The sequence below is a fragment of the Drosophila takahashii genome, chromosome 3R (genome assembly GCF_030179915.1).
Source record: "Drosophila takahashii strain IR98-3 E-12201 chromosome 3R, DtakHiC1v2, whole genome shotgun sequence".
In the NCBI taxonomy this organism is placed as follows: Eukaryota; Metazoa; Arthropoda; class Insecta; order Diptera; family Drosophilidae; genus Drosophila; species Drosophila takahashii.
This window is the reverse complement of record NC_091681.1, coordinates 33,072,928-33,098,645: the sequence shown is the minus strand read 5'-3', so window position 1 is coordinate 33,098,645 and position 25,718 is coordinate 33,072,928. Positions and strand designations below refer to the sequence as shown.

General features: G+C 43.7%; 9 protein-coding genes across 11 annotated transcripts; 4 read left to right on the top strand and 5 right to left on the bottom strand.

The window, feature by feature from the left end:
* Positions 1 to 662: 662 nt before the first annotated feature.
* Mink (Mitotic spindle and nuclear protein) lies at positions 663 to 3,277 on the bottom strand. Of its 2 annotated transcripts, none has more exons than XM_070217452.1 (4): positions 3,128 to 3,277; positions 1,597 to 3,063; positions 1,462 to 1,542; positions 663 to 1,397 (listed from the first exon to the last, which is right to left on the bottom strand). In XM_070217452.1, the coding sequence occupies exons 1-4, from the start codon at positions 3,252 to 3,254 to the stop codon at positions 799 to 801; spliced, it is 2,274 nt and encodes a 757-aa protein (XP_070073553.1). In that variant the 5' UTR covers positions 3,255 to 3,277; the 3' UTR covers positions 663 to 798. The 2 variants fall into 2 exon arrangements, with proteins under 2 accessions (XP_070073553.1, XP_016995401.3); XM_017139912.3 differs by having other exon boundaries at positions 1,597 to 3,066; positions 3,128 to 3,250.
* Positions 3,278 to 3,783: 506 nt separating this feature from the next.
* Positions 3,784 to 8,411, top strand: Gp93 (heat shock protein 90 Gp93). Its single transcript, XM_017139911.3, has 5 exons — positions 3,784 to 3,955; positions 4,047 to 4,136; positions 4,245 to 4,327; positions 5,062 to 6,320; positions 7,210 to 8,411. The coding sequence occupies exons 1-5, from the start codon at positions 3,916 to 3,918 to the stop codon at positions 8,108 to 8,110; spliced, it is 2,373 nt and encodes a 790-aa protein (XP_016995400.2). The 5' UTR covers positions 3,784 to 3,915; the 3' UTR covers positions 8,111 to 8,411.
* Positions 8,153 to 10,966, bottom strand: LOC108056207 (uncharacterized protein CG4951). 2 transcript variants are annotated; one of them, XM_017139914.3, is made up of 7 exons: positions 10,857 to 10,966; positions 10,348 to 10,802; positions 9,442 to 9,660; positions 9,277 to 9,369; positions 9,041 to 9,211; positions 8,762 to 8,969; positions 8,153 to 8,705 (listed from the first exon to the last, which is right to left on the bottom strand). In XM_017139914.3, exons 1-7 carry the CDS (start codon positions 10,905 to 10,907, stop codon positions 8,529 to 8,531), a joined length of 1,374 nt encoding a protein of 457 aa, XP_016995403.2. In that variant the 5' UTR covers positions 10,908 to 10,966; the 3' UTR covers positions 8,153 to 8,528. The 2 variants fall into 2 exon arrangements, with proteins under 2 accessions (XP_016995403.2, XP_016995404.2); XM_017139915.3 differs by lacking the exon at positions 9,277 to 9,369.
* Positions 10,967 to 11,453: 487 nt separating this feature from the next.
* LOC108056204 (neprilysin-1-like) lies at positions 11,454 to 14,423 on the top strand. Its single transcript, XM_044395520.1, has 2 exons — positions 11,454 to 12,548; positions 13,386 to 14,423. The coding sequence occupies exons 1-2, from the start codon at positions 11,454 to 11,456 to the stop codon at positions 14,391 to 14,393; spliced, it is 2,103 nt and encodes a 700-aa protein (XP_044251455.1). The 3' UTR covers positions 14,394 to 14,423.
* Positions 14,424 to 15,396: 973 nt separating this feature from the next.
* On the top strand, positions 15,397 to 18,226 carry LOC108069643 (neprilysin-2-like). Its single transcript, XM_017159796.3, has 2 exons — positions 15,397 to 16,615; positions 17,143 to 18,226. The coding sequence occupies exons 1-2, from the start codon at positions 15,485 to 15,487 to the stop codon at positions 18,148 to 18,150; spliced, it is 2,139 nt and encodes a 712-aa protein (XP_017015285.2). The 5' UTR covers positions 15,397 to 15,484; the 3' UTR covers positions 18,151 to 18,226.
* A 231-nt stretch (positions 18,227 to 18,457) lies between these two features.
* On the bottom strand, positions 18,458 to 19,190 carry LOC108069645 (mitochondrial transcription rescue factor 1). Its single transcript, XM_017159798.3, has 3 exons — positions 18,898 to 19,190; positions 18,758 to 18,830; positions 18,458 to 18,697 (listed from the first exon to the last, which is right to left on the bottom strand). Exons 1-3 carry the CDS (start codon positions 19,188 to 19,190, stop codon positions 18,494 to 18,496), a joined length of 570 nt encoding a protein of 189 aa, XP_017015287.2. The 3' UTR covers positions 18,458 to 18,493.
* Positions 19,191 to 19,280: 90 nt separating this feature from the next.
* Positions 19,281 to 20,347, bottom strand: LOC108069644 (uncharacterized). The gene is made up of 2 exons (XM_017159797.3): positions 20,181 to 20,347; positions 19,281 to 20,121 (listed from the first exon to the last, which is right to left on the bottom strand). The coding sequence occupies exons 1-2, from the start codon at positions 20,276 to 20,278 to the stop codon at positions 19,281 to 19,283; spliced, it is 939 nt and encodes a 312-aa protein (XP_017015286.2). The 5' UTR covers positions 20,279 to 20,347.
* Positions 20,348 to 20,447: 100 nt separating this feature from the next.
* Positions 20,448 to 21,699, bottom strand: LOC108069640 (uncharacterized). Its single transcript, XM_017159791.3, has one exon. It carries the CDS (start codon positions 21,555 to 21,557, stop codon positions 20,484 to 20,486), a length of 1,074 nt encoding a protein of 357 aa, XP_017015280.2. The 5' UTR covers positions 21,558 to 21,699; the 3' UTR covers positions 20,448 to 20,483.
* A 72-nt stretch (positions 21,700 to 21,771) lies between these two features.
* LOC108069641 (116 kDa U5 small nuclear ribonucleoprotein component) lies at positions 21,772 to 25,717 on the top strand. The gene is made up of 7 exons (XM_017159792.3): positions 21,772 to 21,935; positions 22,062 to 22,183; positions 22,244 to 22,912; positions 22,972 to 23,063; positions 23,130 to 23,321; positions 23,380 to 24,882; positions 25,290 to 25,717. The coding sequence occupies exons 2-7, from the start codon at positions 22,070 to 22,072 to the stop codon at positions 25,645 to 25,647; spliced, it is 2,928 nt and encodes a 975-aa protein (XP_017015281.2). The 5' UTR covers positions 21,772 to 21,935; positions 22,062 to 22,069; the 3' UTR covers positions 25,648 to 25,717.
* The last annotated feature ends 1 nt before the right edge of the window (position 25,718 follows it).

Below are 25,718 nucleotides of genomic sequence, written 5' to 3'. Positions count from 1 at the left end.
GAAATGGTTTTGAAGTATTTGAAATTCATCTGAGGTAAACGCACATGCCTGCTAACGAATATTTTTCATATAATTTTATACCAGTGTTGCACAAAGTGTTACTTTTTTTGTACCTAAAGTAATGCTTGCGTATACAAAAAGTGTACCTACAAAATATATACGTTTTTTATTTTTAAATGGTTTTTTACATAACAGATAAAATGTTTAATTTCTTAGAAAATAAAGAGATTTTTTAATTCAAAATGATAAAGGAAAACAAATTTTATTCGATACAGAAAATATTTTTCATAATAGTTTGAGACCAGTGTTGCAGTGTTACTTTTTTGTACCTGAATATAATCCAAGGAATCAAAAAATGTACCTACAAATGTACAAAATATCTAGTTATTTTATTTTTAAATGGTTTTTACATAATAGATAAAATGTTTAATTAAAAAAAAAGGAAAACAAATTTTATTTGATACAGGAAATACTTTTCAAAATAATTTGACACCAGTGTTGCACAAAATATAACTTTTTTGTATCTGAATATAACCCAGGGACTAAAAAACGTACCTACAAATGTACAAAATATTTAGAAATTTTATTTTTAAATGGCTTTTTACATAATATATAAAATGTTTAATTTCTTAAAAATAAAAAGATTTTTAAATTCAAAAAGATAAATGAAAACAAATTTTATTTGATAAAGGAAACCTCCTTTTTTGAAGAATCCTTGACAAAACTGACATGTTTAAGCGATTATATATAAGGGTTAGCATAAGAGTAAATAAAGTATTAACGATAAAACTTAAGAAACTAATCCTCCTCCAGGTGTCGACGATGTTGCATTTGGAGCTCGAAGCGTCGATTCAGGCGCACTCCACGGATAAACTCGCCCTTCTCCTTTTGCTCCTTGGTTGTCCTGCCCTTGAACATTTCGATGCGTCGCTGGCGTCTCTCCGCCAACTTGTTATCCTGCGATTCTGCCGGTCTGCTGGAGAACGTGGCGTTGAAAGTCTTCACCGTGGAGGTGGACAGATTGAAGGCTGGCTTCGGAGCCACATTCAGGGCGGGAGCAGTGGTCTTCAAGGGCAATCGCGATGAGTTGAGCTTATCGGAGGAATGCTCAATGACCATCGTTCGATCGACGGTCAAGTTGATCTTCTTCAGCGCCTTTGGACGTTCGCGCTGCTCCACAGAAATGGAACTCTGCGCTGCTTTCTTGGCCGTCGATCCAGGCAGTTGCTTCTGCACCGAATTGGTCAGCACCTTGGCGCGTTCCGCCTTGCGCTCCACGTGATCTAGGAGACTCTCCATCTTGGCAAACTGCTTTTCATGCATGGCCGCGAAATTGGGCATCTTGGTGCGTTTATTCACCTTGCTGGGTGTGATGGTTTTGTTGAGAGGTATAACTCCTATAAAAAGAATTATTAAAACTTGTAATAAATGGTATAGTTATAAGTCTGATTATAGACTTACCCCTACTGGGCTTAGGAATCCTGCTCACTTTGCAGCGACTCTCATCCAATGACTTTGATCGCCTGCGACGATGATTAACATCTGAAAAAGCAAGTTTAAGAAAGGGATCATGGAAAACCTTATATAAAAACTCACTATTCTTCTGAAGTCCCTTCCAGCGCTTGTCAATATCCTCACAAGTGGTAATATCAATGGGACTTTGAAAGGTTACAGTTCGCGACATGGTATTATTCCAATCGCTGGCCGACTTGGAACGTTTGCGTTCGTATTTCGGTTCTTCTGGTTGAATTAACGATTTATTTTTGTGGTTTTCCTCAAAGGCCTCCATTGTATCCGTGAAATTAAACATTGGCCTTGCTTTATAGGGTGTCGGGAATCGAAAGCCCTTAGATTTCAAGGGTTTTGATCCCTTTGGCGAAGCTACATCGGCTAGATTCAACAGTGTTTGGTTCTTATCATCGGCTGTGGTGAGCACCACTTTGATTGGGGGTTTCTCCTCCGGAATTTTCGGCTTGGGAACGCTAGATTCTACCAGAATAACACTGGCATCCAGATCGGAAGTGCTAACATCTGGCTGCTTGTCGGGAGTAACAATCAGGATGATACTTGCATCCGCAGCTGTCTTCTCATCGGCATCGTATGTGGTGTTAAGTGGCGACTTTTCCGGCTCATCCAGATCTTCGTTTTCCACAAGTAGCGAGGGCATTTCTTCCTCTAGAATGGCTTGCTCATCAGTAACTACTGATATTGTGCTTTCTTCATTCTGTCCAGCAGGTTTCGCGGTTTCAACAGCTTGTTTATCTTCCTCCTCGGGTTTTTGGATACCTTCTTCTTTAGTTTCCTCCTGAACAAGCGTCTTATCCTGATCCTTATCCTGTGGAGCAGTTGATGTGGCTTCTTCAGCTGGTATTTCCTTCTCATCTTCCTCCTGGCTATCAATTTCCAGGGGGCACAAGCCCAGTTCATCTATATCTGCTTCGGAAACAGCATATTTTGTTGGCTTTGACTCCTTATCTTGATTTTCAGCTGCCTTTTCTACAGTATCACTTGGAACCTCTGTAGTTTCCTCCTGTTCCTGAGTCTCCTCCACTTTTTCCTGTGGCCTATCATCTTCTGCTTCCTGCTGCTCCTCAATCTTATCCTCTGGAAGAGCCTTCTCCGTTTTCTGCTTCTTGGAGGTCATCCGCTTGGATTTGCGGCTGCGCTTGCGCGAATTCTTGCCCACCTCCGCGGCGCTCCACTTGTGAGTGGAGGGCTCCTCGTCCTCGGGATCGTCGGCTGGAGCGGCGGCTATAATCTTCTTGGCGGATCTCACTATGATATCATCGTAGTCGATCGCAGGACGCACACTTTTCCGGCAACTGCGTCGCGGGGTTTCAGTTGTGGTTAAACGAAGATTGCCAGGAGTTCCTGGAGTCTTCGGAGGATCCTGCAGCGTGGGCGAATCCCTCTCCGAGATGGCGTTATTTCGCTTGAGAACCGCACGGCGCGTTTTCTTGGCCACCGGAGTGCCCACAGCGGCTGCAATTTTCACATTCAGATTGGCGTCTTCGTTTTCCTGGTCGCAAGGCGCCAAGACGCCAACATCGATAGCGTCATTATCTGCTGTTATTAAGGGTTAGGAATGTGATCGCTATGCAAACTATCAACTTCACTTTATATTTACCAATATTCGACTCCATGTTTATTTGGATCTTTTGAGTTTCCTTTGAAATGGACACAAAATAAAATGCTAATCTGTACGTTTTATTTGAAGCTGCTAGTGATGTAAAAAACATCGGTGCAGCGAGCATCGATTTCTTTTGTCGATCTCGATTTGTTGAAATCGGGGTTATTGCATCGCTAAAAATGTTACATTTCTGACTTAGCTAAGACACCCTCCTCGGGGTTGGCAATTACGCATTTTTCTCGTCAAATCTGACTTTTTTAAGGTCAACTGCGGGAAAATTTGTATAATGCGGGAATTCGAATTTGTTTATTTTTTTTTAATGTCCAATTATGAAAAAATAGTGAAAAAATTCGTCAACTCTCGTAGCTTTTATTGATATTTCCGTTTTCTATCAATAGTTTCAGTCAAATTGTCATTTTAATACCAAAAAACCACAAAATTCTTTTTAAAAAAATCAAGAAAATTGGCCGAAATAGCAGAAATTTATCATTTCGGCAAAACGCATTTAAAGAAATTCCAAAAATTTCAAATCCAACCCTTTCTAGCTTTCTTCTCGAAAAATCTCTAGCTTTTTTAGCCAGCACTGATGGCTAAATCCACCACTTCGCAATACGGTCACTCTGAGAGGGATTTAAAGGCCGTTCAGCCGTGCGTCGGCGTCATTTAAAAAAAATCAAAGCGGGCGTCGCAAGTGCGGAATAATTTATAGCCTTTGTTATTCGTGACGTGGCCTTTTAGCCGGAGCAACTGATAGCTCGTCCTCGTAAATCCAGTTATCTTCGATCATGAAGTACTTTTTGCTGCTGGGCCTGCTGCTTTTAGCAGGTACGTTTCGATTTGCCACGATGCAAAACAGCCGGAAAACGCCCCCGAAATACCGGTGTTTTAACCTAATTAATTTGTGTGTCTCGTTTAGGCGTCAATCAAATTGCAGCCAGTGAAGATGAAGCGGCAACGGAGACCATTGACTTGGATCTGGGATCTTTTAAGGAGGGTTCCCGCACAGGTAGGTGGCCACGCCCCCCCGGGGAGTTGTGCAAATTTCGTTGGTACACGTCAGCGTTACGAACTCGGTCTTCTAAAACCCGCCCCTTTATCTTTTCCGAATTTATAGATGCCGAAACTTTGAAGCGCGAAGAGGAGGCCATCCAACTGGACGGTTTGAATGTGGCCCAACTGAAGGAAATTCGCGAGAAGGTAAGTTTACATCTCTATATCAGCGGTCGGCACACACATACGTTGACATTTTGTTTTATATTTGTGTGAGTAATTTGCACTGGGCAGCTCATCGATGTGTGTGTGCAGACCGCTGTTCTACGTTATACATGTGCGAGCAGCGCGGCGGCAGAACAAAACCCTATGCTCACTTAATAGGACGCTGCCGACCGCTGCTCTATATAGATATAAATAAGAGCCCTGCATGAATGGATTCAATGAATTATTTTGAATTTTTTTGTTTTAATGAATTAATTAGAATTTTGAGTTTAATAGAATTGAAAGAATGAATGGCTAGAATTCCGAAATAATTTAAACGACAATTTCTTTTGAAGAAGAAAGCGTCATTATTTTGTGTTAAATTTAAAGTAGGGCTAAAGCTCTGATTTCCCATACGATTTATAGGTTTTAACCTTAATTTAAATTTAACAAACGGACGAGAAAACGGCCCTAAATATTTTTTACTATGCAGTTAACATTGATTTGTTAAAAATTTTTCACTTTTTCTTCATAAAAGAAGGCACAAAAAAAATCTGGCAAATTCAAAAAATTCATTCACTCAATTCGAAAAACATTAAATTGAATTAAACAAATGAGAAATTTCATGGTATACTATGAAGAAACAAAAATTGAATGATTCACGCAGGGCTCTTATATAGATCTCTAAAGTACACGTATATGACCGGAAATTCCCTTCTCTTTTTCCCCTTCGGCAGGCTGAGAAATTCACCTTCCAGACAGAGGTGAACCGCATGATGAAGCTGATCATCAACTCGCTGTACCGCAACAAGGAGATCTTCCTGCGCGAACTGATCTCGAATGCCTCCGATGCCATCGACAAGATCCGTCTGTTGGCTCTGTCCAACAGCAAGGAGCTGGAGAGCAATCCGGAGCTGCACATTCGCATTAAGGCGGATAAGGAGAATAAGGCTTTGCACATCATGGACTCGGGCATTGGCATGACCCATCAGGATCTGATCAACAACCTGGGCACCATTGCCAAGTCTGGAACAGCCGATTTCCTGGCCAAGATGCAGGATCCCAGCAAATCGGAGGGTCAGGACATGAACGACATGATCGGACAGTTCGGTGTGGGCTTCTACTCGGCCTTCCTGGTCGCCGATCGGGTGGTGGTCACAACCAAGCACAACGACGACAAGCAGTACATCTGGGAGTCGGACGCCAATAGCTTCTCGATCACCGAGGATCCCCGTGGCGATACGCTGAAGCGAGGATCCGTCATCTCGCTGTATCTGAAAGAGGAGGCCCAGGATTTCCTCGAGGAGGACACCGTTCGCGAACTGATCCGCAAGTACTCGCAGTTTATCAACTTCCCCATTCGCATGTGGTCCAGCAAGACTGTGGAGGAAGAGGTGCCCGTCGAGGAGGAGGCGGCTAAGCCTGAGAAAACCGAGGATGACGTGGAGGAGGAGGAGGACGCCAAGGTCGAGGAGGCCGACGATGAGAAGCCCAAGACCAAGAAGGTATCGAAGACCACCTGGGATTGGACCCTCATCAACGACAGCAAGCCCATCTGGACGCGCAAGCCCGCCGAGGTGACCGAGGATGAGTACACCAGCTTCTACAAGAGCCTCACCAAGGATTCCAGCGAGCCGCTCTCCCAGACGCACTTCATCGCCGAGGGTGAGGTGACCTTCAAGAGTTTGCTCTACGTTCCGAAGGTTCAGCCTTCCGAATCCTTCAATCGCTACGGCACCAAGTCGGACAACATCAAGCTATACGTGCGTCGCGTCTTCATCACCGACGAGTTCAACGACATGATGCCCAACTATCTGAGCTTCATTCGCGGCGTCGTCGACTCCGATGATCTGCCTTTGAACGTTTCCCGCGAGACCCTCCAGCAGCACAAGCTCATTAAGGTGATCAAGAAGAAGCTGGTCCGCAAGGTGCTCGACATGCTCAAGAAGATCGATAAGGATGCGTACGAGAAGTTCTGGAAGGAGTTCTCCACCAAGTAAGTGTTGTTTTTAAGAGTTCAAAAAAAATATATATACCTATTTTAATATACTGATACTGATAAAAAAGGCGAGTTATGCAGATAAGATATCCACAGAATCCATATTATAATATTGACGTGTACCTATTTTTTTGCAGAGTCTTAATTGATAAGAGTTCACTTTTCTTTGGAACTCGGATTTCTTTAAAAAGAGGAATTCTCTTTAATATTTCTTGCGAAACATTAATTCAATTTTATGGGTATTTTCCTGAAATTAATGATGCTATTTCATAAAAGGCACTTGAAGATAAGATAGGAATTTCCGCCAAATCAGCAATATTATAATGCTGACCATAGATAGATATAGATATAGATATAGATATCATGAAAATAGCTATTTATATATATTGATAAAAAGGGGAGTTGTGCTGATAAGATATCTGCAGAATCCACGCAATATTATAATATTGACGTGTATTATTGTGCAGAGTCTTAATTGATAAGAGTTTAATTTTCCTTGGAACTCGGATTTCTTTAAAAAAATACTTCCTCTTTAATATTTCTTGCGAAATATTTGATGGGAATTTTATGGGTATTTTCTTGAAATTAATGATGCTATTTTATAAAAAACACTTGAAGATAAGATAGGAATTTACGCCAAATCAGCAATATTATAATACTGACCATAGTGACGTGTATAATAGATAAGAGTTAATTTTTTACAAGAACTTTAATGGCTTTATTATATACTTCTTAATAGTAATTATTTCTTCATTTCAGTATTATAATACTGACCATAGTGACGTTTATAATAGTTAATTTTTTCCATGAACTTAAATGGCTTTTTCTGGCTAAATAAATTTTAAAATATTCCCTATGTAATTTCAATTGTTTCTCCAAATTGCAGCATCAAACTGGGCGTGATGGAGGATCCCAGCAACCGATCGCGTCTCGCCAAGCTGCTGCGCTTCCAGACCTCCAACGGCAAGGGCGTCACCTCGCTGGCCGAGTACAAGGAGCGCATGAAGGCCAAGCAGGAGCACATCTACTACATTGCCGGTGCCAATCGCGCCGAGGTCGAGAAGTCGCCCTTCGTCGAGCGTCTGCTGAGCAAGGGCTACGAGGTTCTCTATCTCGTGGAGGCCGTCGATGAGTACTGCATCTCCGCGCTGCCCGAATTCGATGGCAAGAAGTTCCAGAACGTGGCCAAGGAGGGATTCCAGCTGAACGAGTCGGAGAAGAGCAAGAAGAACTTCGAGGAGCTGAAGGGCACCTTTGAGCCGCTGGTCAAGTGGTTGAATGATGTGGCCCTTAAGGATCAGATCTCCAAGGCCCAAGTCTCCGAGCGCCTGAGCAACTCCCCGTGCGCTTTGGTGGCCGGCGTCTTCGGCTGGACCGGCAACATGGAGCGCCTGGCCATGTCGAATGCCCACCAGAAGTCCGACGATCCACAGCGCACCTACTACCTCAACCAGAAGAAGACACTGGAGATTAACCCGCGGCATCCGCTGATGCGCGAGCTCCTGCGTCGCGTGGAGGCCGACGAGGCTGATGATACCGCCAAGGACATGGCCGTGATGATGTTCCGCACCGCCACTCTGCGATCGGGCTACATGCTGCAGGAGACTTCCTCCTTCGCCGACAGCATTGAGCAGATGATGCGCCAGACGTTGGGCGTTTCGCAGACCGAACAGGTGGAGATCGATGAGGATGAGGAGGATGAGGATGCCGAGGAGCCAGCGACCGGCAGCCAGGAGAGCGCCAGCGCCGACGATGAGGAGGAGGATCAGCAGCACGACGAGCTGTAGGCTATCGTATCATCCACAAAGTCCACTTGATTGTACATACGAATGTGGAGGAGGAGGTCAGACTGAGTTTTAAACAACCACTTGCCGGGCGGTTCATCAACATTACTCGCTAGCATGTCCCTAGATTCTAAGTAAAGCAATTTCGTAATCCTTCACCGCCAGTCGCCCAGAAAAGAGAGCACTCCATTACACACTACATTCGGTTGCAGTCGCTCAAGCGTTTTCTTTTTTCGAAAGCAAATGAAATATGTATTTATACAATGTAATATGATTCCAATCAAAATAAAGAAAGACAAATGAATATTTAACGAGTGCTTATTCCGTATAGGAAAGTAATGTCGCTTTTCATGCGAGACTTTGTAATTTACCTATCTAATACATAATAATAGAAAATAATATTAATCAAAATAGAATTCGATCAGTCATCAAGATCGGAACACAGGGGATCATCCCGGTAGGCCTTCATATACGAGTTGTACTTGTTTTGGTCGCGGATTTGCTTCACGGCATCCGCATGCGACATCTTGTAGGTGTCCATAAAGAGGCGCACTATCCAAAGCGGCAGCATTCCATTTATAAGCAGCGCCGTGTGATTCTGATGAGCAGGAAGGTTTAAGATATGTATGCAATGCTAAGGAACCCCAAACTTACGCTTCGACCGATGTAGATTTCGCCCAGTTTCTTGAGCATCTTGTCGCGAATGCTTTTAGTGAGTATATCCATGACCGACATGTGATCGATACTCATGTAGTCCACGGTGCGCGGCTTAAACTCCCGCTCCTTGAACAGCTTATCGAAGTCGCTGCGATAGATCTCGAAAGTGTTCAGGACATCGTCTTCGCCCAATTCCTCCAAGAGTCTGAGACAATCAAAATCGAAGGCAATTTCGTAAGCGCTTTATTTTCAATTGAATCCGTTGAAATCACTCACAATATCTCAACTTCTCGCGGCCTTGGCATGTCCAGCATGCTGTCCAGCCGCTGCAGTGCATCGAACCTGGCTCCGTCCATCTGCTCCACCTTCAACGGCTTGCTGGGTGATGGTGAAACCCGTTTCACCTTGGACGGCTTGGAAACCTTACTCTTGCTGCTCTTCGCCTCGCTGAAAGTGCAGCCAAAGAAATAGTTAATAATCACGATCTTTAAAGCTTAGCTGCGAACGCGTACCCTAAGACGAAATTTTTAAAGCGACCCGGACGCATCGGTGATCGGCCGGAGCGGCGGGCAGGTTTGGACTCGACAGAGCTGGCTCTGGAATTCCTGCGAAAACAGCAATACGCCTTGATTCCTTGAACATTTGATACCAAAACGAATCTGGTTCCCTGAACTCACCTTTGTGCTGGACTCTGCGTTCGCTTCAAGCGGTTTCCCTGGCGGGAGGAGCTGGCGCTGCTGGAAGACTTCTCCTTTTCGCCGCCGCCCTGCGAAATGGATCTGCGTTCGCGTTTCACCTTCGCAGGCGGTTGGCGGCTGGCCTTGGCGAAAACGTCGCTATCATCATCTTCATCGTCGTCGTCCGCATCAATGTGCTTGGGTTGCTTTGATTGTGCTCTAAAGGAAATGGGTTTAAAACAATCATAAGATGGAGTTATCTTCTCCAAAAATTGCACAATTGAATTCTATATACATTTTACAAAGGCAACCAAATTCAAATAATTTAAGCATGTGCAACCTAGCAATCAAAAGGGCACTCAAATAACTTAAAATATGAGGGGCATTTAGATTAGCGAATTGACTAATTCTATATACATTTTACAGAGGAAACCAAATACCAATCATTTAAGCATGTGCAAGGGCACTTAAATAACTTAAAATATAACATTTAGATATGAGAGTTAAGTAAATATAAAAGCATTTAAATCGACTTAAAAACAAGCAAATTATATAAGCACAAGAAAATTATTTTACAGATAAAATTAACTAAGTAAATAATAGAAAAACACAATGATAAGTAGTATTAAAATTCTAAAATGGCTTCTAAATAATAAAAATGAAATACAAATCATTTAAGTACAAGCAACCTATAAAATGTACTTATAAATTATAAGTTATAAGTTAAGTAGTTAGAAAATTCTAAAAATATTTCTCTAATAGTTTTCTAAGATACAGATCTTTGAGACTACCAACCGACTAAGTAGAATTATAAATTATAAGTTATAATACAAGCAAAGTAAGATACAGATCTTTAGGACTACATAACCGACTGTCTATAAGGATATTTTCTAGAGGGTTTCCTACCCCGCTTTTGGCTTGGCTGCCAACGTAGATTCCTTGCCCTTGGTGGCATTGATTTGCCGCCCGGTGCCGTTGGATTCTGCATCCGTGGCAAACTTGCGCTTGGTGGGAATGAAGGCCAACAGGGTTCGGTCCTCGTAGGTTAGGTACTGCAGTTGGAGATCCAGGCTGAGGTCATTGGGGGTCAGTTCCGCGTCGGCCAGCAGGCTCATTGCGGAAGGATGCGGTTTCTTGGTGGCCTGGACACGCACACTGATGTGATCGATCATCAGATCGGTGTCCAGATTGCGGGCGTCCTCCCATCGCTTGAGATTCTCGAGCATCAGCCACAGGCCGCTTTCGATGCGACTCCAGCGATCCGCGGTCATCCAGTGGAAAACATTCTTGGGTTCCCGCTTAAAATGGGTCACAGGTGTCGGCAGCACCTTAAAGCTGCACACGATGCGGCGGCTCTTGTACTGCAATGGTAACACATTAGGCCAACGCTGATCGCAGTGTTTTGGGGGTTTTACCTGATATATCTGCGAAACTAATTGGCAATTCCCGATGGCGGAAAATGACATTTTTACAAAAAAAATACAAAATTTCACTGCGTCCTGATGTGACCGTCTCGTCTCGCAAGCCCAACAACAATTAGGTTCGGCGGGGCCTCTGGTAACACTGCGAGTGCTATCGATACGTCTATCGATTGGAAGTGATTGATTTTATAATCGTTGCTCCGGCGGCAAAAAGTCGAAATTTGAAAACTGCTATTAATGATAAGTAACCGGTTATTATTAATTCGAAATTTATTTGTTTTAAGAAAAAGAAAGAGTTTTAGCCCGGCAAGTTCAAACTTCAAGTCCATCTTTTATACGCTAATTATTTTTAAAATATTTTTTAAGGTAAGAAAATTGGATAATATTGTATTATGTCCTATTCTGAAAAAACTTTAGAAACTATCTATAATTTTAATGGTTCAGCGTAAAGAAATTACGCTGGAGAGACTCGAATTCGACAATGGCTTAGTTCTGCAACGCGCGTCGAACTAACTAGTCGTGTTTAGTGATAAGCCGCATTATTTTAATATATTATAAAAACTGCGTGTGTGGCCTTTGGATCAAGGCATCATGTTTCTAATCTCGAAACGTTTCCGGCCATCCTTACTTTCGGGAGTCATTTACATCCTAATTTGCACATTTTCGTTGGGCTGTGAGGCCAGGAGTATTGGGGATGAGTCCCTAGAATCCCTGCGATCCTATGGCGCTTTGATGAAGTCCTACATGAACTTGAGCGCCGATCCGTGTGATGATTTCTACGAGTACGCTTGCGGAAACTGGAAGAACGTAAAACCGCCTCGACAAGCCAGTCACAGGCGAAACAATCTCCTGGATATTGTCTACACTCTGACGGATGTGACGGAGCAGCTGCTGACCAGGACGCAACTGGCAGAGGCACTAAATGTGTCCGAAGAACTAGTGATTGCTCAACGCTTCTATAATTCCTGCCTCATGGCCGAGGTATTTCCGCTTCCAGCCGCCGATCCCGCTTATCTCTCGCTTATCAGGTCCATTGGTGGTTTCCCCGCCGTCGATGGGGATGCTTGGAACGCGTCCAGGTTCAGCTGGTTCAACATGAGTGCCCATCTCACCAACTACGGTGCTTATGGGCTGATCCTCGAAGAAATTTCAACGCAGTATCCATTCGATCCATACTTTAAACTGCCCGAATTGGGCTTTGACCACATAATTCACACAGATAATATAGTTAATTCAAGTTCACGGGCGTACAAACTAAACGAGAAGCGAATGCGTGGTTACTTAAATGCCTTTAATCTCACAGAGGATAAAATCTCCTCTGTGATCAATGGAGTCTTTGACTTTTGGCGAGAAGCAGCCGCTCTTGAAGACAAGTTTGAAGGCGATAGTGACAAGTGCGAGTTGCTTGAAGGGCCTCCATTTGGGAAATGGAGGAGCTACTACGAGATCGCCTGGAATGGCCTGGACTTCGACAACGGTTCGGACATTAGCCTGTTCTGCGACTTTTACTACACGGAGTTGGATAAGCTGTGCTCCAAGCACCAGGAGGCAGTGGCCAACTATTTGGCCATGGTGCTCCTTTACCGCATGGACGCCAAGCTGAAAGAAGGAAATAAACAAAAGGATTACTGTCTGACCAAGGTCCAGATGTCGTTATCCCACCTCGTTAGCAAGCTCTACATGGCGGTGAGTTAAGAACAAGATTTACGGCTTTATGAGAACGGAAGATTTTAATACCCTTGCGGATTTCTAGAACTAAAATATGACTAAAATGGTATAAATATAAAATATTAAAACAGTATAAAATAATATAACTTCAAAATAAGAAATTTGATAAATAAATATAGACAAACATATTTGAAAAACATAAAATTTTGACATTATTCCGTTCTTATGGAAATACTATACCATCGGGAATTTATTGGAAATCTCAAGAACAGTATTAAAACAGTCAGCCAGAAGCAACATACACGGCTATTTTCACTCGTCTAGGAATCCTGATCAATAGACATCGGATTTTAGGTGAAATAGTTTTTTTAAATATGATTTAAAGCAGCGGTCGGCAGCGCCCTATTAAGTGAGCATAGGGTTTTGTTCTGCCGCCGCGCTGGTCGCACATGTATAACGTAGAACAGCGGTCTGCACACACACATCGATGAGCTGCCCAGTGCAAATTACTCACACAAATATAAAACAAAATGTCAACGTATGTGTGTGCCGACCGCTGATTTAAAGCCAAATTTGACTGGCTGAATTTTTTTTACAAAAACCTCAACTAAGTTTTGCCTAAATCTAATTATAAATTAATAAATAAAATTTGTAACTAATCAAATGTGGCTATAAATCGTATTTAAAAAAAACGATTCCACCTAAAATCCGATGTCTACTGATCAAGAATATATAAATTTTAGGATCGCATCTTTTCTGATAGAAAGGTATCTAAAATATGTAGCTTTTAATAAATCAAGTATTTTTTCAAACATTTTCCTATATTTGCCTAATCCTTTTACTTTTTTTTCGCAGGAATACTTCAGCAAGGACACACATTCCGAGATCTCTGCCATGGTGAAGGAACTGCGAAAGTCCTTGCGTCAGGTCCTCGAGAACGCCGAATGGTTAGATACAGAGACGCGACGAGAGGCGTTGCTCAAGGAGGCCAGCATCACGCCAGTGATTGGCAGCTACAGGAACGAAGAGATTTCCAGCCTCCTGATCGACGAGATCGGGAAACTATCCGTTATTGAGGATAGCTTCCCCCAGAGCATGATCAACCTGCAGAGATTGGTCACCACTTTAAAACGATACGGTGGCTTGAATTTCGAGAAAATGACCAACGACACGAAGCCGCTCTTACTGCTCCTTGGGATGCAGGTAAATGCCTTCTACTACAACTTGGACAACTCGATCTATGTGATGGCTGGAATACTGCATCCGCCTGCGTATCACCGTTCATGGCCCGACTCCCTGAAGTTTGGCACAATAGGATTCCTGATAGGCCACGAGTTGACCCACGGTTTTGATACGATGGGATCCACTTTCGATGGCAGAGGTGAGGTGAACAATTGGTGGTCCACGAAATCGGAGGCAGAGTTCCAGGAACGAACCAAGTGCTATGTGGACCATTTCAGCAACTACTTGATACCGGAGATCAATCGTAAGATCAATGGCAACGTTACCAGGGATGAAAACATTGCGGATGCTGGTGGTTTAAGAGAAGCACTCGCCGCCTATCGGAGCCACATGAAGAAGCTCCAAAGCAGCCCGATGGATAATGAGACGTTGGAGCCCCAAAGTCAGCAGATGCCTGGCCTCGATTTGTCGGCGGAGCAGCTCTTCTTCCTCGGATTCGCGCAGCTGTGGTGTGCCGACTACGAGGAGGAGCACTTCTGGGAGGAGCTCACCAAGGAGCACACCATCGATAAGTACCGGGTGTTGGGTGCCGTCTCAAACAACAAGGACTTTGCCGAGGTCTACAAATGTCCACTTGGTAGTCCTATGCATCCAAAGGCCAATACCTGTCGTTTGTGGTAATCTGGAATAAAGAGAATATTAAACATGAAATTAATTGCATTTCAGATAATTTATTACCATGGAGAATATTATTTTTCAATGTGGAAAATTTAGAGTTAAGGTCTGCGCATTAACTTTAAAGTTCATCACTTATACGCACTGGTGTCTCTAATCAAATTATATAAATTTTAATCTAGGTGGTGTACATTTCAAAAAACATTTGATATCTTTTTTAACAATTAATCCAAGAATTGTTTGTTGCTTTCTAGATAGTTTAAACTTGAAAAATAAGTTAATAACAATAAGACGATATATCTCATTTTCCAAAAGAGGGAAAGCTTAAGATTTAATATGTATTTTTCACGAAATTATAATACCCATATTAAGGGTAAAAAAAAGGGGCGTATTTTAAAAAAAATGTAGATTGCAGCGGCTTCATGAGAACTGCTCTTGATATTAAATTAGTTGAGTTAAAATTATTATCAAAATAAAGCCAACAGTCCAGTAGTCCAGTTACTATGTAAACAAATAAGAATATGACGCTTTTAGACAATAATTGAGAGAATTTACCGAATAGATTGTTTTAATCTCTATGAATGAGGCGCTAATCAATGAATCTTTCGGAACTTACAAATCCTTATCTATAAGAGTGAGTGGCTTAGGTCAAGTCTTGGCAAGAGAACAGAACACAGCCCAGCAAAATTACTTAAATCTCAAACAATTTTCTAAAATATTATAATAAGTACGATTTCCTTATAAATGTTCGGGTTAAGAGGCCTCTGTTTTTACGATACCTTGTTTAAATTGGGCCGCGCTACTTAAAATTATTCAAATAAATCGAGTAGAATACACAGTTTTCGAGGGTGAAAGTGAGCTTAATGATGTCACATCGATCCCATCACCACAATCTCTGTTGTCCAGTGTTATTCGCCGATATGGTTGCGAATAAAGCACATGCTGTCCGGATCGAAGAGACTCTGATTCGGCTGTTGTTCAGTTCTCAATCGCGTTCCGGATTAAACAGTTGAGCTAGTTGCGTTTTCCAATAATCCGGGTCGATCGATGATTAGCCGCACTACTTGAATATATTATACAAATTGCGTGCGTGCCCTATGAATCAGGGCAACATGTTTTCAATCTCGAATCGCTTTCGATTGCCCTTATTTACGGCACCCATTTGCATCCTGATTTGCGTATTTCTGTTGGATAGTCAGGCCAGGAGTATAGGGGATGAGTCCCAGGAAAACACGATTACAGATGAGACGGCGGAGTATCTGCGATCCTATGGCGCGTTGATGAAGTCCTACATGAACTTGAGCGTCGATCCGTGTGATGATTTCTACGAGTTCGCCTGCGGAAACTGGAAGAACGTGAAGCCGCCTCGGCAGGCCAGCCACAAGCGGAGCAATCTCCTGGACATTGTCTACACTCTGACGGACGTGACGGAGCAGCTGCTGACCAGGACGCAACTGGCGGAGGCTCTAAATGTGTCTTCCGAGCTCCTCGTTGCACAGCGCTTCTACAATTCGTGCCGCACTGCCGCCGACTTTCCAGCCGCCGATCCCGCTTATCTCTCGCTTATCAGGTCGATTGGTGGTTTCCCCGCCGTCGATGGGCAGGCTTGGAACGCGTCCAGGTTCAGCTGGTTCAACATGAGTGCCCATCTCACCAACTACGGGGCCAACGGACTGATCCTCGAGGAAATCATGCCGCAATATCCCTTCGAGCCGTACTTTAAATTGCCTGAGCTCGGCTTCGATTACTTCGTTCACACAGATAACATGGTAAATTCAAGTTCACGGGCTTACACTTTAAACGAAAAGCGAATGCGTGGCTACTTAAATGCCTTTAATCTCACAGAGGATAAAATCTCCTCTGTGATCGATGGAGTCTTTGACTTTTGGCGAGAGGCGGCCGCTGTTGAAGACAAGTTCGGAGGTGAAAGCGATCAGTGTGTGGCTCTTGAAGCACCTGCATTTGGCCAATGGAGGAGCTACTACGAGATCGCCTGGAATGGTCTGAACTTCGATAACGGCACGGACCCCAGTCAATTCTGCGACTTTTACTACACGGAGTTGGAGAAGGTGTGCGCCAAGCACCAGGAGGCAGTGGCCAACTATCTGGCCATGGCGCTCCTATACCGCATGGACTCCAAGCTGAAGGAAAAGAAGCTCCAAAAGGATCACTGTCTGCTGACCGTTCAGTTCACACTGGCCCATCTTTTTAACAAGCTTTACATGGCGGTGAGTAGTGTATACAACTTGGAGCTAAAAAATAAAAGGAATTAAAAATGTATTATTAGAAAAGATTTTTTTTTAGAATTTCTTACTTAAATAAACGACTAATGTAATTTTAAAAACTAAAATCAGATTAGAAAGCTTTTTTTAATAAATTTCAAAAATTGTATTATTTTTTCCGAACCCATTAGGTCGTCTAACCTTGTCCGTTTATTTGTCTGTCCGTCCGTATAAACGCTGAGATCTCGGAAACTAGAAAAACTATTTTTGAGCTTTGGTTTAATTTTGATGTTTATATGCGAGTACGTAAAAAAATTGAAGGCATGTCTATAACTTTATAAAATTGATTTGGTGCTTTTGAAATCTTTAAAAAAAACTATATACGAGTATAAAAGAAAATAGAATCTACCTACCAACTTAAATAATGATGCCCTCTGCAAAAGTATAAAAAGGTTTCTGAAAGTATGCTGTAATAAATAGCACTTCATTTTAAAGTTTAAACCAATTGATATTAATTAATCATAAATTCGCAGGAACACTTCAGCGAGGAGACACACTCCGAGATCTCTGCGATGGTGAAGGAACTGCGAAAGTCCCTGCGTCAGGTCCTCGAGAACGCAGAATGGTTAGATACGGAGACGCGACGAGAGGCGCTGCAGAAGGAGGCCAGCATCACGCCAGTGATTGGCAGCTACAGGAACGAAGAGATTACCAGCCTCTTGATCGACGAGATCGGGAAACTATCCCTTGCCGACGATAGCTACGCACAGAGCATGATCAACATGCGACGTTTGGGCGCCGCAATTCGACGACACAATGGCCGGAATTTCGAGAAAATATCCAACGACTCGAAGCCGCTGGAACTGCTCCTTGGAATGCAGGTCAATGCCTTCTACTACAACTTGGACAACTCGATCTACGTGATGGCTGGCATACTGCATCCGCCAGCGTACCACCGTTTGTGGCCCGACTCCCTGAAGTTTGGCACCCTGGGCTACCTGGTAGGTCACGAGTTGACCCACGGTTTCGATACGGTGGGCTCCCTTTTCGATGGCAGTGGTCAGAAGCGGAATTGGTGGTCCACAAAGTCGGAGGCAGTGTTCCAGGATCGAGCAATGTGCTATGTGGACCATTATAGCAACTACTTGATACCGGAGATTAATCGAAAGATCAATGGAGCGGAAACCAAGGACGAGAACATTGCGGATGCTGGTGGATTGAGGGAAGCCCTCGCTGCCTACAGGAGCCACATGAAGCAGCTGCAAAGGAGGATGGAGGACAACGAGACATTGGCACCCCAAAACGAACAGATGCCTGGCCTCGATTTGTCGCCGGAGCAGCTCTTCTTTCTCGGCTTCGCGCAGCTGTGGTGCGCCGACTACGAGGAGGAGCACTACTGGGAGGAGCTTACCAAGGAGCACACCATCGATAAGTACCGCGTGTTGGGTGCCGTCTCAAACAGCGAGGATTTCGCCGAGGTCTACAAATGCGCTCTGGGGAAGCCCATGCATCCGAAAGCCGAATCCTGTCGCGTTTTTTAGTCTGAAGTGATTTTTACCAACATAATATTAACAAAAATGCTGTAATGATACATTAAAATGTAAAAAGAATCTATAAAGAAAAGATAATGATTGATTTAACAGTTTTTTTTAGTCAGTTTGAAAGAATTCTCTTTAAAAAGGTATATTTTGAAAATTTACCAAAATACTTTTTATTTTTCCTATCTTTAAACTGAAATCCTAACTCTCCAATGTTGGGTTCTTTAAACTTACTTGAATCCTTCCGTTTAATTCCTCTAGAAAAACCCGGAAGCACTCTAGTTGCAATAAAATAGTCTACGAAGAAATGTACTTAGCAGCATCTTCTATTTATTCCTAACTTGATTTAATGAGCGACGTGTTCCGAGGATTTGAAGGCATTGGGACCCCGGTAATTCTCGACCAGCAGGGATTTGTAGCGTCGCAGGTGGACACTGAGTCCCTCCTCGCGTTCGCTGGCGGAGAGGATGGAGACGCGGGCCACGACCAGGTGAGAGGGATTCGTCTGGCTGAAGCCCCTGATCACATCGATATCATCGCCGATTTCAAGCTGAAAAGGGATAAGTTGATACCTTGGATTTAATATATTTATATAGGGATAATCCCTCACCTGGGCACTCTTCTTGGCCAGCTTTTTTCCATTGACGCGAATCTTGCTCTCATAGAAATTTAGCTCCACTTTGCTGGGAAAGAAGATTCATCATGTCATTAGGGAGCACTTTTTTAGTGGTTTCTGGGGAGGATTCTTACTTCCTGGCCATGCCCAGACCGGCTTTCAGCAGAAGATCGGCACGCAGCGAGTTCACCTTGGTCTTGACCACCTTGGAGTCCCTTTCGTCCTTGAAATCCTCATCATCCTCGTCGTCGCTGTCCAAATCATCCGAAGCTCGCGAGGATTTCTTGTCATATTTCCACGCGGCAACGCTGGTGTGCAAGGGAGCCTGCAGATTGTAGTTGGCTGGTGTTTTAAGTAGACTCCTAGCAGGTATTGGCGTCTTCAGGGATCTTCCTATCCTGGTTAATTGACGAAAACTCCGGAGCATTTTGTGTGCGGGCGCCTTAAAAATTACGATAACAAACTGGGTAACATAACCTAAAAACTACAGCTGATGCGGCCGCGTTGCCAACTATCGCTAGGATTTGCTGGTCAACTGATTTGACTTTTTGTTTCGCTTCTTTTTAGGTTTCTTGTCGGGATTGGGACGTATTTGGTGGACAGTTAGAGGTCTATAGGTTTGCAGATCCCTGGGCAGAAAGTCATCTTCATCGGTCTCGACTTGTTCTGGCTCTACCTCCACTTCCATGGGTTCTAGGCTGGGAGATTCCTCTTTTTTCACTTCCACCTTTTTACTTTTGGCTTTCATGGCTAAATTACTGAGAGCGTTTCCAAGTTTCTGGGTTTCCACTTGGACATCCTCGCGGTCCAGTCTTATAGAGGGTTTCTCCGTCGAGAAGGAGATGAAATCATCATCAAAATCCTTTTTTTCCACTTTTGTAGGGGGCACATTCTTTTCCTCTTCAAGAGGTTGGGTTATTATAGGCCTCCTCTTGGGTTTCTTGGGGGTTTTTGGGATTATCTTCTTGCCAGGTGTGGGTGTCCTTTTTCTGGCAGTAACCCACTGCTCCAGCTCCGTACTTATAGCACCCAAATCCAAAGGCAAGGCCAAACATACTGCCCTTACCCCGAAGATCTCCTGAGTAAGCTCCTCCAGTTTGGGCTGTGCATAGATGGGTGCGGTGGGAACCTTGACGGATGCACTGGTGGCGATTAAACGGATGAGATGGGCTGGTCGGAGGCTCAAAGAAACTAGCAAACAGGAGAAACGCTGGGAATTTATGACCCTCAAGGAGCTTTCCAGGCCAAGATTGATGCCAAATCGAGTGGCAAATGATTTCGATTCTCCGCCGCTGTCTTCCTTGGCCCTTTGGAGGATCTTGCTAAGCTGCTGCACTTCTTCATCCGACAAAACAGGGCTAAAAGTTGAAAAAGACAACCTGTTGATTGTATACTTTGCCTTTCTTGGCTGCCTCACCTGTGCTGTTTATACGGATTGGCCAGAACAGTGCGCAATTTGGGCAGCATTTTCTTCTTGCCCTTGGCTTCTTTCTGTTTTATGTTGGCCAAACTCATATTTATGTTATAAAGTTTAGGAAATTGGCAAAATTATCTAAAAATACAAAACAAAAATGTGTTTCTTGTCTTCTTCTTATATTCAACCGCGTTGCCAACTACTTCAATAAAAATACTAAAAATACCACAGCAGACTAAAATAAAAACCCCGCCATAAATAAAATTTAAATTATTTATATTTCTTTTATTTTATTTAATAATAACTTTAGTACCAGTAAAGTTCAGGCTCTGTGTCTGAAGTGTACTTCAATTTCTTTCTTGGTCTTACAAAATCCTCTACGAAATTCGATCGCCTGGTTGTTGTGGTTTCTTTTTGAGTTGGAATTATTTCAGTTGTTGTTAAATTAAATCCAGATTCGGTGCTATCAATCACTGTATCTAGGTAAGATGTTGTAGTTTCTATGCCCGGAGTTGTGCCAATAATTTCCAGCAGGGATGTAGAGGTTTCCAGGTTTTCTGTGGTTAATACAAGTCCTTCTGTGGAGGTTTCTAATGTTTCCGTTGTACTCTGATCATCTGAAGATATTTCAGTCGTTGATTCATTCAATTCTGTTGTAAGATCGTTAAATTGGGTAGTTGATTCCGGCAATTCTGTAGTGATTGGATTAATTTCTGTAGTACTTGTTGGTGTAGTAAAATCCTCAGTGATTGTCGTTGATTGTGGAATTTCTGTAGTGCTTGGATTTATTTCTTTAGTAAAATCCGAAGATGGTTCACTGGTTGTTTCTGTGAAATCCGTAGCCTCTGTACTGGTTAAATCGGGGCTTGATGTTGTTGTAGAATCTAAAATATATTCCGTTGTACTCTGATCTTTTGTGGTGGATTCATTTGATTCTGTTGTAAAATCATTCGATTCTGTGGTTGATTCCGGCAAAGTTGTCGACTCAAAAATACTTGTAGTTGTTTCAGGCGTTTCAGAAGTTACAAAAATCGATTCCGTAGTTGAAAATTCAGGCGGCGATGTGGAAGTATCCTCAGTGCTGCTGGTTGTGGTGGCTTTTTCCTCAGTGGAGTAATTAATTGTCTCATCCGGAGGAGAAGTTGTAGATTCTACAATGTTTGCTATTGTGGTCGTATCCCAAAAATCTCCTTTAAATGGGTTGGTAAAAGTCACAACTTGCGGCTGGTATGGTTCGTAGATTTTTGCTGTATAAGGCTTGTGATTCCTAATGTATTCTTTGGCCATGCTAATCCAATCGTCACGATCAAGAATTTCATTTAAATTTCTACTGGAGGCCACAAAATGTGCCATCAAAAGAAGCAAACACAATTTCCTCATAATGATGCTGACGCATTCGGTTGACACTTTCGACTAATTACTTTGGGCAACTGCAATGCAATATAAACCTTGAGGGATACCTTTTTTTTCGGCAAATCGCAAACTACCTGCTTTACCTGCTGGAAAAACGTTAATTACGTCTAATGAGCTGGGAATTTCAAAAGTTGCCGCCAGGGCTGCAAACGTCTCTTAATATCTTTGTGTTGGCAATGCCGTAAACAATGCCGGCGTTTTAACAGCTGTTCGATTTTTGAGAAGAAGAAGAACAGCGTGTTTGCAATCCGCGTTTTTGTGTAAAAATTGTAAAATCATTTATTATTGGCTGTTTTTATTGGATTTCTAAGAGGAATTATTAATTAGAAGGTGTCTAAACCTTTGGTGAGTAGTTGGATGTAATAAAAATCCATTGGAATCATGAATTTAAGATATGGTGAAAGTTTACAATTTTCTGAGACGCCGCTTGTAAAACTTGAATGAAAATATTGAAATATGTATATTTTTCAGCATTTACCATGGATTCCGATTTGTACGATGAGTTTGGCAACTATATTGGCCCCGATTTAGACAGCGATGAGGAAGATGACCAGAGTATTTACGGGCAACCCGATGTGCAGGATGATCCAGAGGTAAAAATGGGTGTAAAAGCTATAAAAAGTATATAAAATCATTTACTTTCCCTTTAAAAGGACGCCATGGACGAGGACGAAGTGGAGCCGCAGGAGGACGAGGACAAGGAAGTGACCGCCGTGGTTCTGCACGAGGATAAACGCTATTATCCCTCGGCCGTTGAGGTTTACGGGCCGGATGTGGAGACAATTGTCCAGGAGGAGGACGCCCAGCCGCTGGACAAGCCGCTCATCGAGCCGGTGAAGAAGCTCAAGTTCCAGATCAAGGAGCAGGACATGCAGGAGACCACCTACGATATGGAGTTCATGGCCGATCTGATGGACACACCACCTTTGATCAGGAATGTGGCCTTAGTTGGCCACCTGCATCATGGCAAGACCACCTTTGTCGACTGCCTCATCCGGCAGACGCATCCGCAGTTCGAGAACATGGAGGAGCGTCAGCTGCGCTACACGGACACCCTGTTCACCGAACAGGAGCGCGGCTGCAGCATCAAGGCCACGCCGGTGACTCTCGTGCTGCAGGATGTCAAGCAGAAGAGCTACTTGCTCAACATCTTCGACACCCCGGGGCATGTCAACTTCTCGGACGAGGCCACCGCGGCCATGCGAATGTGCGATGGTGTGGTGTTGTTCATCGATGCCGCCGAGGGCGTCATGCTGAACACGGAACGGCTGCTAAAACATGCCGTGCAGGAGCGCCAGGCCATCACCGTGTGCATAAACAAGGTGGGTGGGGGTTTTTCTTTGTGCTTTGAGACTTTCTAATTGTTTTTTCTATATTTCAGATTGATCGCCTCATCCTGGAGCTCAAGTTGCCGCCCCAGGACGCCTATTTTAAGCTGAAACACATTGTGGAAGAGGTCAATGGACTGCTGAGGTGAGTAAAATCAAATATCTTACTGATTTACTTTACTAATCTTTCTAATCTACATTTTTCTTACAGCACCTATGGCGCTGCGGATGATAATCTGCTAGTTTCGCCCATCCTGGGCAACGTTTGCTTTGCCAGTTCTTTGTACGGCTTTTGTTTTACCCTGAAATCCTTTGCCAAGCTCTATGCGGACACTTATGAGGGCGTGGCGTACCTGGACTTTGCCAAGCGCCTCTGGGGGGATATGTACTTCAACAGCAAAACGTAGGTGTTTAAATCAATTATTAATATTTATAAAATAATAATTATTATCAAAAAACAGCCGTAAATTCTCCAAGAAGCAGCCGCATAATTCGGCCCAGCGCAGCTTTGTGGAGTTCATTCTGGAGCCCATGTACAAGCTGATCGCCCAGGTGGTTGGCGATGTGGACACCACTTTGGCGGACACCCTGGCCGAGCTGAATGTGCGCGTCTCCAAGGAGGAGATGAAGTCCAATATACGACCCTTGCTGCGACTCGTCTGCAATCGTTTCATGGGCGACTGCAGCGGCTTCGTTGACATGTGCGTGGAGCACATTAAATCTCCTCTGGAAAATGCCAAGCGAAAGGTGGACCACATTTATACGGGACCCAAAGAGGGTGACATCTACCGGGATATGATTTCGTGCAATCAGTACGGTACCCTGATGGTGCACAGCTCGAAAATGTATCCCAACGACGACTGCACCTTCTTCCAAGTGCTGGCTAGGATTGTCTCTGGTACTTTGCATGCTGGCCAGGAGGTGCGCGTGCTGGGCGAGAACTACACGCTGCAGGATGAGGAGGATTCGCGAATACTGCAGGTGGGCCGCCTCTGGGTATTCGAGTCTCGCTATAAGGTGGAACTAAATCGAGTTCCCGCCGGAAATTGGGTGCTCATCGAGGGCATCGATCAGTGCATTGTCAAAACCTCAACAATTGTGGATATTAATGTACCCGAGGACCTCTACATCTTCCGGCCACTCAAGTTCAACACTCAGAGCATCATCAAGATTGCCGTGGAGCCTGTGAATCCCTCCGAGCTTCCCAAGATGTTGGATGGCCTCCGCAAGGTGAACAAATCGTATCCACTTCTTTCCACACGAGTTGAAGAATCGGGCGAGCATGTAATCCTCGGAACTGGCGAATTGTACTTGGATTGCGTGATGCACGACCTGCGGAAAATGTACTCGGAGATTGACATTAAGGTGGCGGATCCTGTGGTGGCCTTTTGCGAAACAGTTGTGGAGACCAGTTCGCTGAAATGTTTCGCCGAGACGCCGAATAAGAAGAACAAGATAACCATGATCTCGGAGCCACTGGAAAAGGGTCTGGCGGAGGACATAGAAAACGGAACTGTCTGCATAAATTGGAATAAGAAGCGCATTGGAGAGTTCTTCCAGGTCAATTACGATTGGGATCTGCTGGCGGCGCGTTCCATCTGGGCCTTTGGTCCCGACTCAACGGGTCCGAATATCCTGGTGGACGATACGCTGCCCTCGGAAGTGGACAAGAACCTGTTGACGGCCGTGAAGGATTCGATTGTCCAGGGCTTCCAGTGGGGAACGCGCGAGGGGCCGCTTTGCGAGGAGCCCATTCGGAATGTCAAGTTCAAGATCCTCGACGGAGTCATTGCCAACGAGGCTTTGCATCGTGGCGGTGGACAGATCATTCCGACGGCCCGTCGCGTGGCCTACTCTGCATTTCTGATGGCCACGCCGCGACTGATGGAACCATATTTGTTTGTGGAGGTTCAGGCGCCAGCGGATTGTGTGTCTGCTGTTTACACTGTGCTGGCTAGACGCAGGTGAGTTTTCCTTGTTTTCCTTGAGTATCAGCACAGAAAAAAAACCGATATGATTTATGTCAAATTTAAGATTCAAATATATCAACATGATATTTTATCATATCATAAAAAATACCGAATTTAGTATTTTTTGAACAAAAAATATAAAAAAAGATTAACATAATCTTTATTCATATCAAAATGATATGAATATGTCAAATTTAAGATCGAAACATATCAACATGATATTTTATCATGTCATAAAAAATACCAAATTTATTATTTTTTTAACAAATAATATAAAAAAAGATTAACATAATCTTTATTCATATCAAAATAATATGAATAACTAGATCTTTAAAAAATATCAAATTGACCATTACCATTTATTTTCTGTGAGTTTACTAATCGCATTCACATTTCTACAGAGGACATGTAACGCAGGATGCTCCGGTTTCGGGTTCCCCCATCTACACGATCAAAGCCTTCATACCCGCCATCGATTCATTTGGATTTGAGACGGATCTCCGGACGCACACCCAGGGTCAGGCCTTCTGTCTTTCGGTCTTCCATCACTGGCAGATAGTTCCCGGCGATCCGCTGGACAAGAGCATCATTATCCGGCCCCTGGAGCCGCAGCAGGCATCCCACTTGGCGCGCGAGTTTATGATTAAGACGCGCCGCCGAAAGGGTCTCTCCGAGGATGTGTCCATTAACAAATTCTTCGACGATCCCATGTTGCTGGAATTGGCTCGCCAGGATGTGCTGGTCAATTACCCACTGTAGGTTCAGGAAACCAAGTACAACCAATAAAACTTTTAGACGTACTTTCGGGATTTAAATTTCGAACTTTAAAG

Excerpts from the sequence above, each read along its gene's own strand:
- LOC108056207 (XM_017139914.3), bottom strand. The coding sequence starts at position 10,907 with ATGTCATTTTCCGCCATCGGGAATTGCCAATTAGTTTCGCAGATATAT. Across the intron at positions 9,661-10,347 it reads GCAGCCAAGCCAAAAGCGGG|AGCACAATCAAAGCAACCCA; the intron begins GTAGGAAACCCT and ends CATTTCCTTTAG. Across the intron at positions 9,370-9,441 it reads ACGCAGAGTCCAGCACAAAG|GAATTCCAGAGCCAGCTCTG; the intron begins GTGAGTTCAGGG and ends CTGTTTTCGCAG.
- LOC108069641 (XM_017159792.3), top strand. The coding sequence starts at position 22,070 with ATGGATTCCGATTTGTACGATGAGTTTGGCAACTATATTGGCCCCGAT. Across the intron at positions 23,064-23,129 it reads GAGGTCAATGGACTGCTGAG|CACCTATGGCGCTGCGGATG; the intron begins GTGAGTAAAATC and ends TTTTTCTTACAG. Across the intron at positions 24,883-25,289 it reads ACTGTGCTGGCTAGACGCAG|AGGACATGTAACGCAGGATG; the intron begins GTGAGTTTTCCT and ends ACATTTCTACAG.
- Mink (XM_070217452.1), bottom strand. The coding sequence starts at position 3,254 with ATGCTCGCTGCACCGATGTTTTTTACATCACTAGCAGCTTCAAATAAA. Across the intron at positions 3,064-3,127 it reads AAACATGGAGTCGAATATTG|ATAATGACGCTATCGATGTT; the intron begins GTAAATATAAAG and ends TAATAACAGCAG. Across the intron at positions 1,398-1,461 it reads GATTCCTAAGCCCAGTAGGG|GAGTTATACCTCTCAACAAA; the intron begins GTAAGTCTATAA and ends TTCTTTTTATAG.
- LOC108069640 (XM_017159791.3), bottom strand. The coding sequence starts at position 21,557 with ATGAGGAAATTGTGTTTGCTTCTTTTGATGGCACATTTTGTGGCCTCC.
- LOC108069644 (XM_017159797.3), bottom strand. The coding sequence starts at position 20,278 with ATGAGTTTGGCCAACATAAAACAGAAAGAAGCCAAGGGCAAGAAGAAA. Across the intron at positions 20,122-20,180 it reads AATCCGTATAAACAGCACAG|CCCTGTTTTGTCGGATGAAG; the intron begins GTGAGGCAGCCA and ends TTCAACTTTTAG.
- LOC108069643 (XM_017159796.3), top strand. The coding sequence starts at position 15,485 with ATGAATCAGGGCAACATGTTTTCAATCTCGAATCGCTTTCGATTGCCC. Across the intron at positions 16,616-17,142 it reads TTAACAAGCTTTACATGGCG|GAACACTTCAGCGAGGAGAC; the intron begins GTGAGTAGTGTA and ends ATAAATTCGCAG.
- LOC108056204 (XM_044395520.1), top strand. The coding sequence starts at position 11,454 with ATGTTTCTAATCTCGAAACGTTTCCGGCCATCCTTACTTTCGGGAGTC. Across the intron at positions 12,549-13,385 it reads TTAGCAAGCTCTACATGGCG|GAATACTTCAGCAAGGACAC; the intron begins GTGAGTTAAGAA and ends TTTTTTTCGCAG.
- LOC108069645 (XM_017159798.3), bottom strand. The coding sequence starts at position 19,190 with ATGCTCCGGAGTTTTCGTCAATTAACCAGGATAGGAAGATCCCTGAAG. Across the intron at positions 18,831-18,897 it reads GGTCTGGGCATGGCCAGGAA|CAAAGTGGAGCTAAATTTCT; the intron begins GTAAGAATCCTC and ends CTTCTTTCCCAG. Across the intron at positions 18,698-18,757 it reads TGGCCAAGAAGAGTGCCCAG|CTTGAAATCGGCGATGATAT; the intron begins GTGAGGGATTAT and ends ATCCCTTTTCAG.
- Gp93 (XM_017139911.3), top strand. The coding sequence starts at position 3,916 with ATGAAGTACTTTTTGCTGCTGGGCCTGCTGCTTTTAGCAG. Across the intron at positions 4,328-5,061 it reads TGAAGGAAATTCGCGAGAAG|GCTGAGAAATTCACCTTCCA; the intron begins GTAAGTTTACAT and ends CCCCTTCGGCAG. Across the intron at positions 6,321-7,209 it reads TGGAAGGAGTTCTCCACCAA|CATCAAACTGGGCGTGATGG; the intron begins GTAAGTGTTGTT and ends TCCAAATTGCAG.